General features: G+C 48.4%; 1 protein-coding gene across 1 annotated transcript; it reads right to left on the reverse strand.

Annotated features, from left to right (window-relative positions):
• Positions 1-2,763: 2,763 nt before the first annotated feature.
• Positions 2,764-11,980, reverse strand: LOC114590808 (CCN family member 1-like). Its single transcript, XM_028717319.2, has 5 exons — positions 11,717-11,980; positions 10,523-10,739; positions 7,553-7,879; positions 5,113-5,318; positions 2,764-4,772 (listed from the first exon to the last, which is right to left on the reverse strand). The coding sequence occupies exons 1-5, from the start codon at positions 11,765-11,767 to the stop codon at positions 4,464-4,466; spliced, it is 1,110 nt and encodes a 369-aa protein (XP_028573152.2). The 5' UTR covers positions 11,768-11,980; the 3' UTR covers positions 2,764-4,463.
• Positions 11,981-15,281: the final 3,301 nt, after the last annotated feature.

Raw genomic sequence — 15,281 nt, forward strand, 5'->3', positions numbered from 1 at the left:
TTGAGAGTGAAGTTATGTGAGTTAGAAGATGGAAGGAAGGCAACAGGCTGGTAAGGCAGAGGGTCAGAGTGATGCCTGATTTCTCTTGCAATCCAAGGCTGCGGCTATGGGGGAAGCAAGACCCTTTTGGGGTGTCAATGCTGTGAACCCCTCCATTGTAGGCTTAGATTGTATAGAAGTGTAAATCAACTGTGCACCATAGCCTCCGCTGTGCCACGCTCCAAGGAAACCGAACCCTGGGTAAGTGTCACGGGGAGATTAGAGTGGTGTACAACAACATAATGGAAAGACATCTAGGCTTGAGCAGGGAGCAAGCCATTGTTGGAAACCGGAAAAATAAACTCTACCCTCCTAACCCATTCCCGGCCCCAGTTTCAATGGACTTGTGTTGCAGTGGATACAATGAACCATTATTATTATTATTATTAGCATATTTTCATGACATCTTTTAGAGATCTGGTCGCTGGTTTTGGCTCCATAAGATACCTCTTTTTAAACATTAAAATTCAGAAAATCCATAACCCCAAAGGTGACACTTCTCACAGATTTTGTGAGTCAATGAATATGCTAATTCCAGAAGACAAGAATTGGATTGTCATTGTTTGTGGAGACATAGCTAAATTACTTTACCCCTCTCCTATTTGTAAAAGCTGGTCTAAAAGCAAGAGGTTTTGGTCTCTTACTCCAAAAACCACATTCTATGCATGGTTCAGGCAGCCAACCTGGCTTTTACAGAGAAGGTGGCCTCTAGATGGCAGTAAAGTCACACTGCTGTAAGATCCCCTCTCCTGCCTTACAGGCACTGTGACCCAAGGTAAGTCTCTTTCCAGGTCTTGAAGCTTGTTGTACAGTTACAAACTCCTCTCTGAAATCCAGGACAGCTGCTGTCAGTCCGGCTAGCAAATACAAGGCCAAGTGGTCTGACTCTATGTATAGAAGCTTCTGGCGTTCATTTGTATCCTTAAAATGAGATTTAACCAGAGCAGAACAATGCTAACATCATCTGTATCTTACCATCTTTCAGGGGGTGTCGTATGCTGGTGATTTTCATCATGTTTTGTATTTCTATCCTTGTAGGGCTATTGGAGGGGATAGCATTTAGCATTCACCTTTGGTGAATTTGGTTTGAATGTTTTCAGATCAGCACTCCCATCAAAAGCAGATCTAGGAGAGCACAACCGGTTCAATGGCGCCAGAGGTGGGGGGCGGGGCGGATCCTGACCGCTTAAATTTGAAACACCAAGATCCGCCACTGTTCCCAGCTCATGTTGATTCCCTATAGCAGTGGTTTTCAACCAGTGTGCCATGGTACCCTGGGGTGCCTTGAATGATGGTCACGGGTGCCACAGGCAACACTGGCCTCTGTCCCTCTTTCCTTCCCTCCCTCCTCTGATGCCCTCTTGTGTCTCTGCCTCCCAAAGGCTTGCACAGCTGTTTGTTGCAGCAGCCCAGGCCATAAGCTCCACAGGCAAATGGTGCCTCTGGGAGGCACCTGTCTTTGGGGGAGGGGGGGGGCAGCTCAGAGTCCAGGGACAGCAGCAGCCCAGGGGAGAGGAGAGGAGGCTGAGGGAACACTCCACAAGGGAGGATGTTCCAAAAACGGTGAGAGGCTGTCAGCTCTGGAGGCAAGGGGTGACATAACTGGGCTCCTGAGCCCCACAGGGGAGCCGCAGAAAGAATGTAGTTGGTCAAGGAAGCCGTAGACTCAAAAAGGTTGAAAACCTCTGCCCTATATAGTATTTGAAGCCCTGCCTCCCACCATTCAGTCTTAGTCAGATGTAATATGTATATGGATAGTCTTCTATTGCTCCATTGAAGTGTCTGGTAAAAATGATAGAATGGCAGTGGGCTGAGACTGTTTAAAGTAACACTGGTGAACTATATAAAACCTACTGCATTCCCCATATCTACTAAATTGGTTCACCTGTAAAAAGAAACCATTAAGACATTTGGCACAACTGGTACTTAAACAATAAATATATGTCAGCTGCTAATAATGAGGATGTGATAAATATGGTCACTAGTATCTCATGAAGAAGGCTTGTGCATGTTTACTTAGAAGTAAGACCCAATCAGTTCAGTGAGGCAAACTCTCAAGAGAATGTGATTAGGATTGTAGCCTTAAAATCATAACTGAGAGCGCAAGAATACATTTTGAAAATAACAAGACCCCCTCAGTTCCAACTAAGGTCAGGTCCTGCTGGTTTTGCAAATCCAATTTCCTCCTACATTGGGAAAAATGGAGTTCAGGGGCGATGGCTGCAGAAATGGAAAGCAACCAAGGTTACCTATCACACACCCCTTGAACATTTTATATCAAGCCCTTTTGCAAGGGCAGTGTCATGATTTTCCTACACCAAAACCTCCAAGACGACAGAAAGAGGCACAAACACCAGAATGAAATGACAGACATTTCATTCTAGCAACTTTTAAGATCCAAGAGGGAGAGTGGAATCAAAAGCTCTGCTTACAAGATGCAAAGCAAGGAAGGCTTCATTATGAAGCTAAATAGCCGACACTCCAAACCAGCGTTGAAGCTATAATATTTATGCAAAAAAAGCTAAATAAAATAAAATCTCCTTATTTGTAGCAAAGCCTACTTTGCTGCGCTCATAAATATAGTTTTCCTCAACAGGACAAGAAAGACTTAACAGTTTAATATCTGTTCCAACATTGCCCCCCTATTCTCTGACGATCCCTGTTGCTGCTCACCAGGAACATATAGGGAACATGATTAATTATTAAAAAGTGCTTCAATAAATCTAGGAGGAGGTCTCTTTAAGCTTAGCCATGGTGCAACAGAATTGCTGGAGAGGAGAGTCTCGCCAAATGGGGGATTGCCTTTTACAAATGACTGTTCCGGAAATCAACATGTCTTAGTCTGGAGGCAGATGCTGATTTTCAAAGGAAGAAAGTGATTTTCAAAGGAAGAAAGTGATTTGATAAAGTGTTTCCCTTCTGCTACCATCACATCTGGATAAATAGGGTCTGCTGGTTTTTGAAATAACACAGAAAATCTCCTTCAACTCTCAGCCCTCCCTCTTTTTTTGTTTTCAGTCTGCAATGTGTGTGTTGACTCTGATTTTCCCCACATTTTAATTTTTAAAAAAATATTCCCCCAACCCAAGTTTGAATAACAGTTCGGCAACATGCAGAAGGATGAGCTGGGAAACAGCACAAACTGGAGAAAGAAGCCAAATGTGCACGGATATGCCCTTCCCTTTCCGCATTGTTGTTGCCAACAGGTTTCTTTCTCTCCAGGAAACCATCTCACCACCAGGGTGCGCTGTGAGCGGGAGGCAAGGCAGCCCTTCGGTTCAAAGGAGGACAGAATGGGAAGCAAAGGTTTCCAACTGAGGCAGACAAGGAAGGAATTAGAAGCACAGGTGCAAACAGCAGGCGGTGAAGGGGAAGCAGGTCCCTGTCAACCCTTGTTTGGCCATTTTCTCAATAATTCACAGGGTTAAAAAAGCAACAACAGCAGCAGCAGCAGCAGCAGACAGCATGGTAGAGTGGCAGCAATCACCTGACCTCTGGGTAGCTAAGTTGCTTCTGCTTACCTGGAAGGGGAAGGGCCAGGCAGCAAGGAGGTCAGCGCAGTGCAAACACACCAGGAGTGCCGGTCTGCCTCTGCATTTGCACCATGGTGACCTTCTCACTGCCTTGCCCCCTCCACCCATAGTAGCAACTCAGTTGCCTGGAGGAGGTCAAGTGAGCACTGCCACTCCACCATGGCTTCCTCTACTGGCCATTAATTTGAAGTCTGTACCAAAACTCATCCTAATTCATTATTTGTGGGACTGTCTTGAGGTTGCATTGCCAGATTTCAATCTAAAAAGGACCGTAGGATCTTAGGGAGGCATCCAGGGCAGATCTGACTCCCCCTCACCCCAATCCAGTCCAGCTGTGGGTTATCTGCCTTGCATCCTCCTCTGCTCTTTCCAGTCAAAGGACCTTAAGGATATCAGAGCTGTCCATCTTGGGATTTGGCAAATCAAACCAGAGAATTTACAGCTATCCCTAGTGCGCAAGGGCTGTGCTTCCTCCTTCCTTCCAGCACTGTGACCAAATCATGGACTGTGGAGCCCTAAAGGTGGCTGCAATGGGGAGATCTCTTTGTTTGACTCTCCCTTTTTGTTGCCCAAGGCCCAGTTCCAGCCTGAGCCTGGCTGGGCTGAATGGAGAGATTGAACCCAGCGACATGAGATCCATTCCTCAAATCGCTAGATCTCTAGACTCCCAGGCACAGCACAATGTAATCAACCCATATACTGAGGAACTAGTGCACCTCCAAAATCCATGTTGCCTTTCCTAATTTTAGTCGCATTTGCATTCATGGAAGCAGGGCAGGTTTAGGATGTCCTGTTTTCTCCTGACATCAGGCAGAGGGGCCTCAAGTCCACAGGGGTGATCCAGAGTCACTGGAGATGGGTCGACTCGGTTCCCGAGGGTAGCGGGCTCCATCACTCCAGGAATTTGTGAATATCCCCATTGAGCTGGTACCGGGGCCCCATGGCAGGTTCGCTGAGGAGCGGGCAATGAGCCAGGCCACACTGGCAAGTGTGAATCATCATGACGTTCTTGGAGAAGGAGCTCCCATCCGGGCAATGGAAGGGCACGCTCAGGGTGCGAGTGCGCAGAGGGACACAGCAGCGGCCATCCAAGCAGGACCCGCAGTAGCTGGGCTGGTAACGGCGTGGGCTCTTGCAGCCGGCGTAGCTGAACCTCACCGGCTCACGCACTTTGTGTGTCCGCAAGCACTTCTTGCCCTTCTGAAAAGAGGAGAGGAAAGTATTTGCACTGTGTGCAAAAGAATACGGCCCAGGAAAGCTGTATGCACACAAAGCATACAGCTGGAGAATCTAGAGTCATGGAATATATAATTGTAGAGTTGGAAGGGAATATGGGACAGTTGCAGGAATATGGGGGATCAAACTTGCAACCCTGGCTTTCCCATTCTCCAAAACTCTCCCATTCTCCAAAACTTGCCATTTTGAACGGTTGGGAGTGCAGGCAGACTCAGCTCTCGTGTCCCAGATTGCTGGGCTTCTGTGGTAAGCAGTGCCCTCCCCTATTCCCTGCTCACCCTCTTCCCACCTTCCCAACCCTCACCTTTAGTTTGGAAAAATCAGGTTTCCCGCAAGGCCTGATCTGACACAGCCGGGTCTCTTTGACCAGTTTGCACTTCGGGTTGTCGCTGGTGACGCGGGTGGAGATGCCAAAGCCGCAGCTCTTGGAGCACGGCGACCAGTCTGTAGTCTGAGCCAAGCACTTGTGCTGTTGCTTTGCCACGTGGCTTTGGAAGAATGGCCTCCATGCTGGGGAAGAGAAGGAAATCTCAGTTACTGCACTGGCATTCTGAACCCAAAGGGAACGGTGAGCGATGTACTGCCAGCAGCTACACCCACTGGCCAAGCATAAAATGAGATTGAAAGGGATTAAGTTCCTTAAGAGATGTGGAACACGTCTGTTCTGTTCTCCGGATGTTACTAGACTACAGTTCCAATCATTCCCAGCTACTGGCCATGGTGGCTGGGAATGATGGGAGTTGGAGTCCAGCAGCACCTGGGGAGCCACAGGTTCCCTGCAACTTCCACAAACGGAAGGCAGGCATTAATGGGCAACAGAAGAAGGCAATTGTCTCCTTGTCCTGTAGATGAGCTTCCCAGAGGCATCTAGCTGCCATCATGCTGAGTCAAGATGACTCAGCAGGATTCTTCGTAAGCCTCCATGGCAGCCACACCATTCAAAATGGCAACTACAGAAAGAGGCAAGGCCACATGTTGGGTAGGAAACATGGGAAATGAGTTTGTAGGGGGGAAATGGAGGGAAGAGGGTGTGGATGTGGAGGCTGTTCGGGACTCTGGCAACTGAGAACCCATCAACTCCATTTAGACTAAACTGGCATCTGTAGAATAAATTCCCAGTAGGTGCAAACTCTTGTCTTCTGGGAAGGAAATGCCTGCATTCCTCTTTTGCCATGAAACCACAAAACAAAATATGCAGGAGTAGTGGCATCCTGACCAACCATCACTTGGGAGCAAGAGTGATACAGGAGATTGTGTGAACAATCCCTCTCAGACAGATTTAATGCTTTTCAGTCCCTCTCTTATGCAACCACTGCCATGCTTAGTCGAAATAGCAACTGGGAACCAAAGCAAATGCAAGTGAAGGATCACATTTCCTGCCCCTCGGGAGCATCAGATATAGATCCTGAAAGGGCAAAGGCCGACTCCCACTCTTACCCCTATTTATGTTCTGTGTCTCCACCCTGTTTAGATGCCGCTTCCACGCAACACAGTGCCAGCTTTCCATATCCTGCCCTTGGAGCAAAACGGTTATAAACTTGGCCAGCTGCATCTTAGGCACTTCTTCTCAAGGCGCAACCTTTCCCTCAGTGCCTTGGTGCACAGACCGCATGAGGCCCAAGTAGTAGGAAGTGAAGACCCCAAGATACTTGGAGGCAGGAGGAAATTTCAGGATTCCAACTAGAGAGTTAGTAGCAAAGCCACTAGATTGCTGTCAAAAAGAGAAGGTAGCTACAGTACATCGCCACTAGCTTGTGTGAGACACAGACCTAGAAATTGATAGTGCAAGGAGGTTTCATGGGTGAGATGGTGTCCCAAAGCGGTTTACTAGCAATGGCTGGAAGCTTCATCTTACTTTGCTCCTCCATTTCCCATGGGGCAGATGCAACACACTGCTGCACAGCTCATAAAGCAGTTTTGGTTTTTTTGGTCCAAAGGTGCCTATCGTTCTAAGCTGGGGAGGTGGAGAATCCCTACAGCCATAAATCACCTCATAACTACCTATATTCAGGTCCCCAAAGCAATTGTTTAAATTGTCATGCACACCAAATTTAGCAAGAACCACAAATATAGTGCCCAAGACTATCCCCACGCAGACTCTCTATTCCTATGCAAACATTAGAGTGACCTAATACGATGGAAAACATCCAGTATAAAGGGATGCCTTCCATTCTAAGGATTTCCAAAGGAGCAGCCATGTTAGTCTGTTGTTGCAAAAGAAACCCTTCCAGGTGGACTCTAGTCTCGTCATGCCGCATTCCCATCTGGACAACCTTCAAGCGTTCACAAGTCAGGGGTGGGTGGGGCAAGAGGCAAAGGGAGCCGAGCAATCAGTGCAAAATTTAATTCAGACAGTACACTAGTTTCTAGACTCGCTCACACGCTCCTCTCGGTCCATGCATGCAAGCTTGAGGCATTTTCAGAGACACACACCAGCCTGCCCAGAAGACTCAGGAAGCGTGCAAAGCCAGGCTAGCGAAACAGTGGTGTCGCCTGGGGATAGGGGGTGTGCTCGGTGAGGGGGTGTGGCCTAAGGAAAGTCCCAAGGGAGTGAGGGCGGGACTTATTCAGCCCTGGGGCCTGAGCCTCCCCATCCCTGCTGTAGTCCATGAAAGCTTATGCCACAACAGATGTGCTAGGTCTTTAAGGTGCCACAAGCCTCTCGGTATAAATACAGGCAGAAGCTGAATAGCATTCCTGCTCCTCCAGTCGCAACAGCTCTGACTGCACCCTTCAGCCCTCACCTGGTAGGTTTTTCCAGTGTCCGCCTTTCCCCACATAGATGAGCTCATTGTCACTGGAGTCGCCATTGGCGTTGTACTCAAAGGTGACCCCTCCATACTTCTTGGGTCCTTTGCTGCACACAAACTTCTTGCAGCACTGGCCAGGTACCTTCAGGAGTTTGGGGCTGGGGCAGCCCAGGGAGGCCAGGGGCAGCTCTAGTGGGCAGAGCGGCTGGCAACCCACAGCCCCGTCGATGCAAGTGCACTGGTGTTTGCAGCTGGGCTGGAAATTCTCCCCGTTCTGGTAGATGCGGCCGTTGTATTCGCAGGTCCGGCCTTCTTGCTTTGCTGAGGAGGTAGAAAGGTATGTGTTATTCAGTTTCAGAAGTTGGATTAAAAATGAAAAAGTGATGCTGACTGTAAGGTCCCTGTAATTGAGGACCCAGCTACAGGCATCTGGATCGGTTTCAAGAAGTCATCATGGAATTGCACGAGGGCAGCAGTTTCAGAGATCCTTTGAAATAAGTGCCAACAGGCAAATGGTCCCTGACATTCATCGCAGCAACACAAAATCCTCCATTCACCTAAACTGGTGTCTAGTTAGGGATTGGCATCCATGGTTACCACAGATCAATGATGGGAGACCAGATAATTTTTTTAAATAGCCAAGAGGTGATAGGGTGGGAGAGGACTCTGAGATCAGTTCCTGCTTCCCTCTACTCATCCGCAACTTCAGGCCAACCTGGGAGTGAGCTACATAACAGCCAAGCCTCATCCCTGGAGTCTGTGGATGTGAAAAACAGAGCAGGACTTAACCTGCCAGCATCGTAAGTAAGAGAAATACACTCCTCTGCAGAACTAGGTTTTTAGGGGCCATGTCAACAAGAAGAGAGTGTTTGGAGCTTTAAATAGCCATGTGAAAACAGGATGCGAAGAGCTCACATGGACCGAGATCGGGTTGCAAAGGCCTGAGCCACGCCTGGAGAGCCTCCTGCTACATGCAGTGTGCTTCCCCCTGGCCCACAGAGATGTGCCCTTCACCTTACTCCCCTGCAACTATTTAGACAACTTTTCACTTGCTCCTTGCTCTCTTCTTGGCATGTGTGCTCCTGAACGAAGATCTTACTTCTCACACTTTCCAGCAAGGGGCAGTGCTCAGACATACAGGGAAACAGGTGGTCCCAGACACAACCGTGACCCTGGTAAATGTACAGAATTGAAGTAGTCTTGAGGAAGGAGTGGGGAAAGCATGCTTTCTCATGGGAACAGTGTTGCCCTCCAGCATCGCCTCCCAGCTCAGAGAAAGAGAGAGGTAACATGTAGCTTGGATATGTGGAGCCACAAGATGAATGCTAATACAGATCTACTAGGACCTTCAATGTTTCCAAAAGCAAGTGTGCTTTTGTGTGAGCATCATAAACCTGCTACCCAGAAGGGAGCAAAATGCCTGGTGTAGAAACTGCCAAGGAACTCCCCTCCTCCTAGTCTGCAAATCTGGTTTTCTGTCCCACTGGGGGGGAAAGAGTGAGTGGCTGGCTGACCCTGAAAAAAATGCTCACCCCATCCATGAGAGAAGATAGAGGAGGGGAGCAACAGAGGTTCATCCTCCACCAAGCGGAGCCACAACTCAAGAGTCCCATCGTTGCCCAGCTGCCCTCAGAGAGCTCTTTCACCCCTTATGTGCCTGCAAGGCCACACCAGTCTTCTCCAACCTGGCAGATGTTCTAGACTACAGCTGATGCTGATGGGGGCTGTGCTTCAAAACATCTGGAGGGCACTAGCTTGGTGAAGGCTGGATTACAAAGTCACTTCTCTCCAACTCCTGAGCTCATGCCATTTTAAAGCAAGCGCACACAGAGAGAGGGAGGATAAAAAACAGTCATAGGAACAAACAAGCATGAAAAAGCTGCACAAATATTTTGCTTGGGGCAACTCTCGCCTTACTTAGGTGACCGGCAACAGAAGTTGCCCCAAGCAAATTTTCCAAGAAGCACTGAAGGAAACCCTTGATCAAGAGACTGGCTTTCTCAAAATGCTTCAGGAACAAAAATATTTGCGCAACTGTCTCTCCACACACACTCCTGTCCAATGTTTTGTGCCTCTTCACGATTTCCATTAACCTTTCTATCGTCATGGCAATGCCACGATGGATTCCACAACTACATCCGTCACTAGAGGGAGGTTGGATAAGAGACGACGTATTTTGCTACATCTGCAAATTACCTTCACCAGCCCTCACGGTGGCTCTGCCCAACCCTTCCGGACTTTGATCCTCTTAAAAGAAAACACACCTGGGACACGGGGACCAGTCATCCCTGATATGATTGCCAAAGCAGAATATGTACATCAACAGGAAATCCTTTCCTAGTCTAGCCCCAACAGAGAACGTGCCTGACTAGGCTGGAGGAGAAGCCCTTGCTCCTTCCTCCTTCATTAAATTATGTGCCAGTTTGTGATTAGGTGCCAGTTTAGTACATAACATGCCACTGCCCAACATAGTTGGTTGCTGGTCAACACCCAGCACACTGGGTACGACTTAAAATCGCAATAATGATTTCAAAGTAACTTAAAATCGCAGTAATGATTTCAAAGCACTTTCTTGCAGAGTTCACATAAAATACAGAAAAAGAAAAAGAAAAAAGGTAACCAGCAAGCACAAAAACACTCAGTTGAAATTATCATCATGACCATCAACAGGATTAAGTAGCAGGAAGCATGGTTTATTTTGTATTTATTTAAAGCATGCACTCTGTTCAGTGACCGAAATAAATTGATTCATTCATTTAAAGCATTTATAAACCGGATAGAAACTTAAAATAAAACAAATTCAGCATACTGTGTTTCTTTCACAGTGCAAGGTAGGTTTACAAAACGGTTTCAAAAGTTATCATTTTACCATCACTGATAAACCATGACTCCAGCCAGCCCCACAAGCAAACAGCTATAGAAGGGTCGAAGCCCTCCTCCACTCCGTCCTTTCGCCTCTCTTACCCCAACAGATGCCCCGATTCGCCAAGGGGTCGGCCCCAAAATTGCACTCCAGGCCCTTGTGGGGGTCGCAGGGCGAGAGCTGGTCGCAGTCCTCGTTGAGCTGCCGGGCGCACACTTGGCAGCAGCCACAGTCGTCCAGCACCAGGCTGATTCCGGGGGGGCAGCGAGGCGGGCCGCCAGGGGGGCATCGGCACGTGGCGGGGCAGCGGGAGGCCACCTGCAACGAGAGAGGAATCCTGGAACTGGAAGGGACCACCAGAGTCATCTAGTCCAACCCCCTGCAATGCAGGGATCCTTTTTGCCCAACAGGGGGCTCAAATCCTGAGATGAAAAGTCTACTGCTCTACCGACTGAACTACCCCAGGGAGGTAGGAAAGGCGGAAGCTGGCCGAGAGGAGCACTCCGCGGGCAAGCTGGGGCGCTGAAGCTCCGGATCAGGGCCCTCCTCCTCTCTTACAGCTTGCGGCGCTTGTGGGATCTTTGGGGACGCGCGGATCTTAACCTTCGCCTGGCCGCCTGCTATGTATTTATTTTAAAGGCCACACCAAAATAGTTTCCTAGATGGCGCTACATGCCACGGAGTCCCGGCATTCTCGGCCTCCCCTACCAACGTGCCCGTCCCCTCCATCCCAAATAAATCTCCGTAATAAAATCCCTGCCACCACCATCAAAGCAGCCCCGCCACAGAGGCACCGGGGCTAAAGCGGCGGCGGAGTTGCAGCTCCCAGGAGTCCACAGGGGCGGAAATTGAAAAACTCGCCTTAATGCTCGGTAAGGTTCTATTCTTGAGCGCGTCCACTCTGGACAGGCTCGCCAGATTTAAGCATTAGGAAGTCTCTCACACACCGGCCCGATTCCGCACCGCTTCGAGGCACAGAACCCGGGGATCAACCCCGATCCCCACCGCAACCGGCCGGGACGCGTGTGAATAAATGCGGCTCCGCGAGTGCAGTCACGTTGGTGAGCCCGGGATCCGCCGGGAGAGCCAGCAGAGGGGGTCGGGGGGACAGCAAGGAACTGGAATCCAGAGTTTAGCGAGAGCTCGCTAGCATTTGATGAAACACCCCCTCCCCAAATGATTCTCGCTGCCTGGTGCTTGGTCACCCCTGCCTGTTGTCATCATCAACAAGGTTGCGCGCACATTTCACTTGCCTAAGCGGAAGAGAAAGAGGGGGCTAAGCAAGAGCTACTCACCAGGGAGATACAGAGCAGGAAAGCAGCGCTAAACAGGACAGCCTGCCTCATTGCTGTCGGATGGGAGGAGACGCCAGAAAAGGAGCAAAAATACCAAAGGAGATGAAATGAAATAAAATAAAACGACTCGAGAAACTAACTCTCGGGCGATCCGGAGGAGACAGCCAGTGGATCGTAGAGCAGCTGCAAAATTGTCCCCAGGATCCTTCGGCTCCGAAAGCTCTCCGCACACCCCTTTTTGCGCAACTTTCAGTACCTACAAAGCAACTACGTTGTTTCTGTATTTATATTTCCCCGGGGCCCCTCCCACCTACCGGGCTGGGAGCCAATAGGAACCTCCTCGCCGGCCAATAGCAACGGTGGCGCACTTCCAAACATTCCAGGGGAGGGGCTTTGGAAAGGTGGGAGGGGCTGAATGAATAGAGTCATTCATAAAATTAGAAGGCTAGTGCATTCCGAGGCGATGCGCGCGTAGTCTCGCGCGGGCCAGGGTGTTCCGCTAAGCAGAGTAGCGCTTTTATGGAGACTGCTGAATAAGGCTCCTGCTCCCATAGGGCACATCAGTGCACAGGCATACCAGTATGAGGAGCAGCCGCGGCCACAGTCATTCCTGACATGCAAAAAAACAAATTAGAGCGAAGGAAAAAATCACGGGCGAAGGAAAATAAGCAGAAGGAAGCCAGCGTTTGCTTGGCCAGCGCCAGCCTCTGATCTGACACGAGGGCAGATCAAAGGCCCACGAAACCAGAGGGAGACAAATGGGTGGGGTCTTTCTGGGGGACCAGAATGTGGCTAAGCGCGTGATCCATTTACTTGAGAGTAAGCGCCTTTGAAATCAACGAGACTTCGGAGTGCGCGCACACAATTTTCATCCTGAAATTGTAAAATCATTAAATTGTACCAAAGTAGCATCAGAGGGGGCAACAAGCACCACCAGATAAGGGCTGAGGAAGATAAAGTGTGGAGGGGGGATGCATCCTCTCCTTAGCCCCTTAGAGGAGGGGTGGGATATGTACCTAATCAAACATCTTTGCAATAGTGTAAGTTAAATTTCATCCTTTATCACATTTTATAATTGGGAAACCATGTCCTGGTTTGCCTTTTTAAACAAAAGTACCAAAGATCTGCAAAAGGATTTTGAGAATGAATAATTTACCTTGAAATATTAAACTGATTCTGATACTGTGATTCAATTGCATGGGGCTAAATCTGCTTTCAAGTAAATTACATTCATTCTACTGAAGCAGAGACAAAACTGATATCATTGAGCCTGGCTATAAAGGTAAAGGGACCCCTGACCACTAGGTCCAGTCGTGGCCGACTCTGGGGTTGCGGCGCTCATCTCGCTTTATTGGCCGAGGGTACAGCTTCCGGGTCATGTGGCCAGCATGACTAAGCCGCTTCTGGCGAACCAGAGCAGCACACGGAAACGCCGTTTACCTTCCCGCTGGAGCGGTACCTATTTATCTACTTGCACTTTGACGTGCTTTCAAACTGCTAGGTTGGCAGGAGCTGGGACAGAGCAACGGGAGCTCACCCGCAGGGATTCAAACCGCCAACCTTCTGATCAGCAAGTCCTAGGCTCTGTGGTTTAACCCACAGCGCCACCTGCGTCCCCTAGGCTGGCTGTATTGGAGCTAATAAGAGACTGGTGATTTCCACTTACCATAAATGAACAGTGCCTTGCAGACATTAATGGGGCCAAAGTTTGGGCAAATCCTTGTAAATAATATGATAGGATCCCCACTACCTCCAATGTTGAGGGTCCAGCCATAATTTTTTCGTGGTAGATCTTCATCCTATAATTGCTGATAGATTTGAAATAAGCCTTCTCCACTTACATGGAAAGTGTTGTGAGTTCACTAGAGCAGTTTCCCAAAGGAAACAAGTAAAAGCAATAAATTCACCTCCCCCACTACAATCTGTTATATTTATTGGCCACATACTATAGCTGCCAGGCTGATAACTATTCACACAGCCCTGACTGTTATTCAGTGCCCCAAAGACAGGGTATTCCACCCCCAACCATCCCTGCTGGCCCATCTTTCCCTTACATACAGGAACCTGTGTCCATTAATATCTCTGCAAAGGGCAGGCTAGAATTAGAATGACAAAACTGGCTGTTCTGAGGACCCCAGCTGAGCCACACAGGGGCCCCAGTTGGGTGGGTCTGAGTTATACACCTTCCAGATAGTTTTAACTTATCTGATGGCAGGGTAAGAATCCCTGGAACACAGAGAGCTCCAACTGTGACAAGTCTGCTAGCTTAAGATGTGGTCTGTGCAATGTTCCACCTTCTATTGAGAGTCTGAGGGCATGCTCGCACAACGTGTGCTCATTACTTACTTACTTTCTTATAACTCGACATTAATTTATTAATGGCACATTTATTTATTTCTTACATTTATATGCCTCCTTCTCCTCCAAGGAGCTTGAGGAAGTGTACATGGTCCCCCCCCCCCTTTTTATCCTCACAACAATTCTGTGGTATAGGATAGGCTGAGAGGCAATGACCACCCCAAGGTCAGCCAGTGAGATTGATGGATGAGTGGGAATTCAAACCCAGGTCACACAGGTTATCATAGTTCAACACTCTAACCATTAGACCACACTGCCAATAGCAGCGCTCTTCAGGTAGCTTGCAAAAATAACATAATATGTCAAATTAATAAGCACAGAGCAATAAAACAGTATGTGAATTCCAGCATTTAAAAACCAGCAACTTAGAGTAAAACACCATAGAGGAAAACACAGTACCACTAAAAGTTTGGAACAGATCTACAGCTCTGGAAAAATATCAGTGGATTCAAATACTCACAGTTTAAAACCCTGGGAAACTTAAAAGGTGCCAAAAAACCACAGAGAAAGTGATTGATTGGGGGGGGGGGGTCATCATCAATATGTGAATGCTGGGTACCATTCTAAATCAAGGTGGTGGACCAAAACATGGCTTTGGGATGATGTCACCTCTTTCTTGGCACAGGTTCGGCTTCCTCTTGAGATATCACCACCAAGTGTGACTTTGATGTGACGTTGCCCAATTTCTGGCATGATGGGTCCAAACTCACGAATTCATTTAAAAATCACAATATTTTTTGGTTCCTAAAAATTATCAGGTGGCAGCAGACACGTCCCACGAGACACAAACTTCAGAAGAGAAAGGAGAGGATCAAAATCCAGCACTACCCTGCTTGGACAGCTCCATGTCCCAGCTGCCATGTCTGATTCTTTGGCAAAAGGGTAAGTACAGAGGCTTGACAAGGAGGTTTCTGCCATGGACCAGTACTACAACCATCATGTTATCTAGGGCCTGGCCAGTTTTTAACCTTATAAAATGCCGAAAATTCTCTTCTGGAGTCAATAAGCAAGCAAAGCCATGTCCAATTAGAATCAGTGTGTTAGCTTCATTTCTATGTCTGAAATCCTATTTGTCACTTTCTCTCTGCCCATCTTTATCAGGGGACAGTGCTTTTACAATGGCATATGGTTGGTCACTGTGGGAACAGGATGCTGGACAAGGTGGGCCTTTGTTCTGATCCAGCAGGATTCTTCTGATGCTAGGAAA

Source organism: Podarcis muralis, chromosome 2 (assembly GCF_964188315.1).
Source record: "Podarcis muralis chromosome 2, rPodMur119.hap1.1, whole genome shotgun sequence".
Taxonomy (NCBI): Eukaryota; Metazoa; Chordata; class Lepidosauria; order Squamata; family Lacertidae; genus Podarcis; species Podarcis muralis.